The sequence below is a fragment of the Rhea americana genome, unplaced genomic scaffold (assembly GCF_003343005.1).
Source record: "Rhea americana isolate MKP2758 unplaced genomic scaffold, rheAme1 scaffold_222, whole genome shotgun sequence".
Taxonomy (NCBI): domain Eukaryota; kingdom Metazoa; phylum Chordata; class Aves; order Rheiformes; family Rheidae; genus Rhea; species Rhea americana.
In genome coordinates, this window is record NW_028186337.1 from 552008 (window position 1) to 558034 (window position 6027).

The 6027-nt window shown below is 59.6% G+C and overlaps 1 protein-coding gene across 1 annotated transcript; it reads right to left on the reverse strand.

Annotated features, from left to right (window-relative positions):
* Positions 1–1745: 1745 nt before the first annotated feature.
* On the reverse strand, positions 1746–5997 carry TACR2 (tachykinin receptor 2). The gene is made up of 5 exons (XM_085305594.1): positions 5594–5997; positions 3538–3732; positions 2732–2888; positions 2065–2261; positions 1746–1975 (listed from the first exon to the last, which is right to left on the reverse strand). The coding sequence occupies exons 1-5, from the start codon at positions 5995–5997 to the stop codon at positions 1813–1815; spliced, it is 1116 nt and encodes a 371-aa protein (XP_085161720.1). The 3' UTR covers positions 1746–1812.
* Positions 5998–6027: the final 30 nt, after the last annotated feature.

The window sequence follows — 6027 nt, forward strand, 5'->3', positions numbered from 1 at the left end:
CCAGAAGAGATGCTGTTGGCCGGCGGCTTAGCGCTCTGGGAAATACCTATTGTGCAGGGAGAGCTGCGGGCTAATCCCGGCGGCGCCGGCCTTTCGTGCGCCTGCGTTTGCCCCTGCGCGCTCGGAGCCCCGTTGCAGCGGGGGGTCTCCCCCCGGTGTCCCCCCCCCCACGCCTCGTGTTCCCCAGCGGCTGCCTGGGGTTCGGCGGGGGCGCGGAGCTGACGGGCCCCGAACCCGGAGGGCAGCGAGAAGGGAAAACCAAGCCTGCTCCCCGCGCGACGGCGAATATCGGAGGCGCRGCCGTGGGCGGATTTGGTTATTGGATCCGGCTCGTATCAACAAGCGGGGAGTCCCCGCGCGCGTGCAAGAGCGTGACTTTTCCTACCGCGGGCCGCAGAAGCGGTGCTCGGCAAGGAGCGGCGGCCCTTTCCGGGGGGGCGCTGGGGGCTCTCCGTTTTCGAGCTCGCTTTTACCCCAGGAAACTGCTACGAGCTGTGGCCGTGTCTGAGGAAAGGTCCCCAATGTTGTGTTACCCAAGCAACGACCGAGGTGTCTCCCATAAAGCTTCAAGGCTTGCTGAATAAAATCGTAGCCGGCTTAACTGTTAAGCTGCGGAAGTTGCTTTAACGTGAACTCGAAAATCTTATCCTTCCTGGGGAAGCGACCGTCTGCGTGCYACTGCTGTGCTGTCACCTGCGCCTCGCTCCTCTGGGACCCTCTCCGAAGCCTTTTGAACGGATTTTAAAAGGAGCAGGCTTTGTGGGTGCTTTTTTCTTTTTTTTATTCCCCTTAAAAAAAAAAATTAGAAGGCAAAAATAAAGTGTTTCTGAACCTCTGAGCCCTGTGCTTTTTTGCTTGTTCCTTTGCCACAGCCATGAGAGTCCTGAAATGTTTTTCCCTTAATGAACTGCAAGGGCTCCGCTTAGAGCACCAGTAGCTGTGCAGAGGAGAGATTTATCACCGCCCTGGAGGCTTTTAACTGCAGCGCGGTATTTAATCATGTCCGTATTTATATTAAGGACTGTATTTATTTCAGCTGGAACATGGCGTTCTTGCCACGTATTCCGTATATGACAAGGAACAGCGTAGGCCGTCCGGGCAGCGTCTCGGGGGGCCCGGAGCACCGCTGTCCCCGGCGAGGAGCCGGCCGCCCGGGCAGCGGCGTGCCGGCGGGGGCTCCCCGCGCGCGCGGCCCTTTCCCGCTGGCCGGATGAATTCGTCGGGTCTCCGAGAGTAGGACGCGGTCGTTGTCCGGGGCCGGCAGGAGGAGGGGGATACTGGTAAGCGGAGAAAGCACAAGCGTCTGCCGAGCCCTGCTCTCCAGCAGGCCTGGGAAAGCCACGTCCCGAGCGCTCCCTCGGGTCGAGTCACCGATCTCCGCCCCGAGCGTCCCGCGCAAGTCAAACCTGGCAGCAACCTGTAAGGAGCGCGGAGGGGGCTACTTCCGACGCGCGGGAATGCCGAGCGGCTCCCGCCACGCGAGTCCGCCCGGGAAGGCGCCGGCGAGGGCAGCGCGCTGCTTCTCACGCCGCCGTTAAAACCCGCGTTACGTTGCATATAACGTTTGTGTTTCAGCTTCGGTGCGCCCCGGCGCCGCTGCAGGAAGGGCTGAGCTTGCGTCCGTGGCTGGGGGATGTTTGGGACTACGTTATCCTCCTTGCAACACTGCTGGTATTTGCATAAAAGTCCCGTAGAAAAGAGCTGCTTAAAACAAAACAAAACAAAACAAAAAAACTCTGCTTCAATCTTTGAAAAATCTACTTAGAGCCCAAACCTTGAGGGGAAAATCAGTGTTAGCTGAGCGAGGGGAAATTAAGTCTTCTCGTTGAATTGCATTTCCATGTTGAAGCTTGATGTTTTTGACTTTCTGTAGGTCGTCTGGTAACGGGATGGGGACGTAAGTCTAAGCTTGTCTTTCTCGGTTGCTTTTACGCATGGACACCACCGGAAGGCTAACCTGAAGCCAGAACGAAACCTGTAAGCGTAAGAGAAATAAAACGGCAGAACGATCACCCGTGCGCTGAGCGCGACCAACCGCGCGCCCTGGCTCTGCACGCCGCTCACCTTTGGTTGAGGCAGCAGTATATGATGGGGTTGTACATGGTCGAACTCATGGCCAGCAGAAAGATGGCCAGGTAAACCTGCTGGATGTACTTCTGCTGGTAGATGTCTTCCTTGAAGTTCCCCAGGATGAAGTACACGTGGTAAGGCAGCCAGCAGACGGCAAAAACGACCACGACTACCACCATCGCCTTCACAAGCTGGGAAGCCCGAGGCGGCGCGTCACTCGCGCCCCGGCCTCTGCGCGGCGGGAGCCGCGGCGCGCTTCCCCGCGGGCTGCGGCGGCTTTCCGCCCGCCGCCGCGTCGGGGAGACTCGGGGCAAACGTGGGAGCTGCTGATATGTTAAAAGCTCTGGCYGGGGCAGGGGAGGAGGAGGTTTTCCCTTGCTTGCTCTGTGACGTGTGGGCTTTGCTGGATGCTGCTCTTCGCCCTCCGCGGGTTTCTGGGCAAGCTAGTCCCTCCCCAACGACGCGAACCCTTCTCCCCTGCAGGCTGGCCTGGTTTTCTCACATTTGCTGGGCGATGCCCCTTAGCCCTTGCCCAAAAYGCGGCGTCATCCTTTCTTGCCCAATCCCCCAGGATTTTGCATCAAGTGCAATCTCCGTTTTGGAGCTGGAGCCAGAAGGTCTGGCAAGCTGAGGGTAATTATTTCTAAATGTAACTTCTGACCTTTTTTTTGGCATTAACTTGATGCTCGTAGCGGGTTCGATTAACGTGGCTGCCTGGAACYGCGCTGCTCCACAGGGTGACTCCGATAATGCTGTACGCGACGAACATCACCACCAAGGGCAGCAAGTAGATCAGCACGATCACCGCAACGTGATACCTGAAGAACACGCRCGTTTTCACAGTCAGTGCACCGCTTGGAGAGCTCCTTCAGAAATCGTCTTTTGGACGCCTCCGGGTTTTTCCGAGTTGTTTCCGCCACCGTAACTGTGCGCGTTTGCCCTAGAGAACAGGACTTGCCGTCGCTCTGATGGCTAGCGCTCTCGCAAGCCGGTTCTACCTGACGAAGGAGGACCTGGAGGTGTTTTCCAGGCCAGGCACAGCTTGTCACACCGAGCAGAGGAACCTGGCTGCGTCAGGGACAGAGCAGCGAGCGTTTGCCCGCTCCGCCTGAGGAGCAGGGGCCCCTGGCCGGGTGGACGTGTGCCCGGATAAGTGGGTCTGGAAAGGCTTAGGGAGCTGGAAGCGTGCTCCTCTTTCCCCCGCAAGGCAGGAGAGGGCCGTGTGTCCCCCATCCCGAGCCTCAGCCTGAGCACACGCCAACACGTGCCGCGGCTGGCTTAAACCGAGCGTGGGTGGGTTGCCCCATCCCATACCCCTCTGGCTCTGTTTTCCCCCGATTTTCCCCTTCTCTYTCTCCCAGTACAGCCTGCAGCCAACGCTTCGGAGGAGACAGGAATTTCCCGGCTGACTTCTCCGTGCACCTGCACTTTTCTCATTGCTGTCGCGCGCCCCCGAGAAGGTCTCACGTGAGCTGGTGCTTCCGCCCGACGTCGTCCGGCCAGACGACGACGCATTTGGTCGTCCCGTTGTCCGTCGTGACCTCRGCGTAGAAGCACTGCGGGAAGGCGAGCCCGAACGCCACCAGCCAGATGACGCCTACGATGGCTCCGGTGCTTCCCGCCGAGAGCCTGGGCTTGAAGGGGTGAATTATAGCCACGTACCTGCGGGAAAGGTGCTTTTACTGCCGCGCCGACGAGCTGGGCAAAAGATACAGCAAGGGTAAAAACTCATCGAACGAAGTGGTGGGCTTCGTTATTTAAAGACTATAGATAACCAGAAGGAGCTGAGCTTTTCTAAAGAGAAGCAACTACAAGCCTTAGGGCAGTGTGTCTTAAACTCACGCGGACGGGTGCTTTGGTGTGGGCAGGAAGCAACCCTAAGTGCCTTCTTCGTGTGCTGCTTTGCAAGTCTTCCCCTTAWTTTGACTGCTTCGTCGTTGTGTCTTTGCTCGTTTTTCCAAGCGGCTTGCCCGCGACCCCGGCCGAGCTAGAACTGGAGAGCCTCGGGAAGGGCCAGCACAGCTTTCGGTGCCCTCGCCCCTGCCGTGGGCAGCACCGTGCKCTAAAATAATACCGACAGCCGGACGTAGCGCTGCTGTGGACTGCTGCAAGGTGCCCAAACGCGCTGTTCCCGCTAATTACAGCAGTCTTTGGTGCCCTGTATTATCACAACAGCGCGGCCTCGCGCATCCTTTACCCTATATATATATATATTTTTTTCCCTCCACTGATTTCAGCAGTGGAAAATTCGTGCCGGCCGCTTCTGGCTGCGATCGGCGCAGTGCCTGTGCTCGTGGCGCGGCCGGCTCTCGGGTTACGGCGAGCCCGCCGGGCCGCCCCGCTCTCCCYGCGCGGGAATGCGCGGCGCCGCAGCGGGCGCCTGAGCACGCGCTTCTCGTCGGGCTGGTCGCGTTCCTCGTCATCGCTGTTTTGCAAGCAAAAGAGAGCGGGAAACGCCAGCTGCCTCCCCGTTTTCAGAGCAGAAAACCTGCGCCGTCTCTCGGCCAGGCCTTTGGGGGAGAAACGTGCCTGGGAAAGGGTCCGGGCTGGCACAGGGCACGGACGCGGGGCACGGCGAGGAAGCAGGGCCTCAGCTGGCCGCCAAAATCTTAACGCCGCCTCGCGTTTCAGCAGCTTGTAGCGGGTGGTATCGCGCCGCGCGAACGCTGGAGCTGCGGAGGCCCCCGCGCCCCGGCGGGGCGCTGCTCGGGGCTCTCCTGCAAGCTCTCRCCCGGGAGACGCCTCCTCCGCGGAGGCGAGGGCCGGCCTCGCGGGCTCTCGCTTCTTAGCCTCCTTCCCCGCTTCAAGAGACGTCGTCTGATCGCAGTTACACGGCCGAGCCCGAGAGGACCCTGGCCCTCGTGACACCTAATGACGCCGCGGGTTTCCAGGAGACGCTGCCAGCGTCTATTTTAAGGTCGAGCAAAGAACAGCTAAATATGGTTTGCGGGGAGACGCCAAGACTTCTCGCRGAGCCTTGCGCTGCGACTCGAGAGCGTTTGGCTTTCTGGGGGCTTTAGCAGCGGGCCCCGAGGAACGAGGGGCGGGAGACACGGGGACGGGCTGCAGCGGAGCGGGGCCGCCCGGGCTTTCCTGTCGGCAGGCTGCACGTACAGAACAGATCGCAGCTAAACAGGGATTTGCTTTCATTTGGACAACTAACAAGTACAGCCCTGCTCTCTCTTCTTATTCAGACTCCACAAACCGAAGCTGGAGCAAAAGAGACTTGGCAGATCCTCGGAGTGTATTATGAAAAAGCTAAATTGCCTCAGCAGTCAAACAAAACCGCTGTAATTACTTTCCCCCTCCCTGGAATAAATCCTTCGCACGGAGCAGGCAGAAGAATCTGTTCCCCGCTTCCCGCTCGGCATCCGACCCCGCAGCTCCCTTGCGGATAAGGCACCTGCCGCGGCAGGTGGGGGCCGGTGGCGCACAACACTGCAGAAAATGCACACGTGCACGTATCTGTTTTACCCTACAGGAGTGTTTTTTCCAGGCGTTACCGTTCCCAGGGACCCCTTACCTCTCTGCGGYGATGGCGGTCATGGAGTAAATGCTCACGAACACGGCGGTAATGGGGAACCAGTTCTGAAACCTGCAGAACTCCTCGCCGAAATACCAGACGTTGTGGCTGGCGTAGATAAAATTGAAGCTGGTGTTGAAGGCCGCCATGAGCAGATCTGAAAGGGCCAAGTTCACGATGAAGTAGTTGGTGGCGGTCCTCATCCTCCTGTGCGCGAGGACGATCCAGATGACGGCGACGTTGCCGGCGACGGAGGCGGCCACGACGAGGGCGTAGGCGAGGGCCCACAGCGCGATCTGCCAGCCCGGCTGGGTGAACTGGGTCGCGGCCGCCCGGCCGCCGCCGTCCCCGAGGGAGCCCGCCCGGGAAGCGTTGCTGGCGTTTAGGAGGGAAATCGCGCTCATGTTTCGTCTCCGGCAAAAACGAAGGGGGGG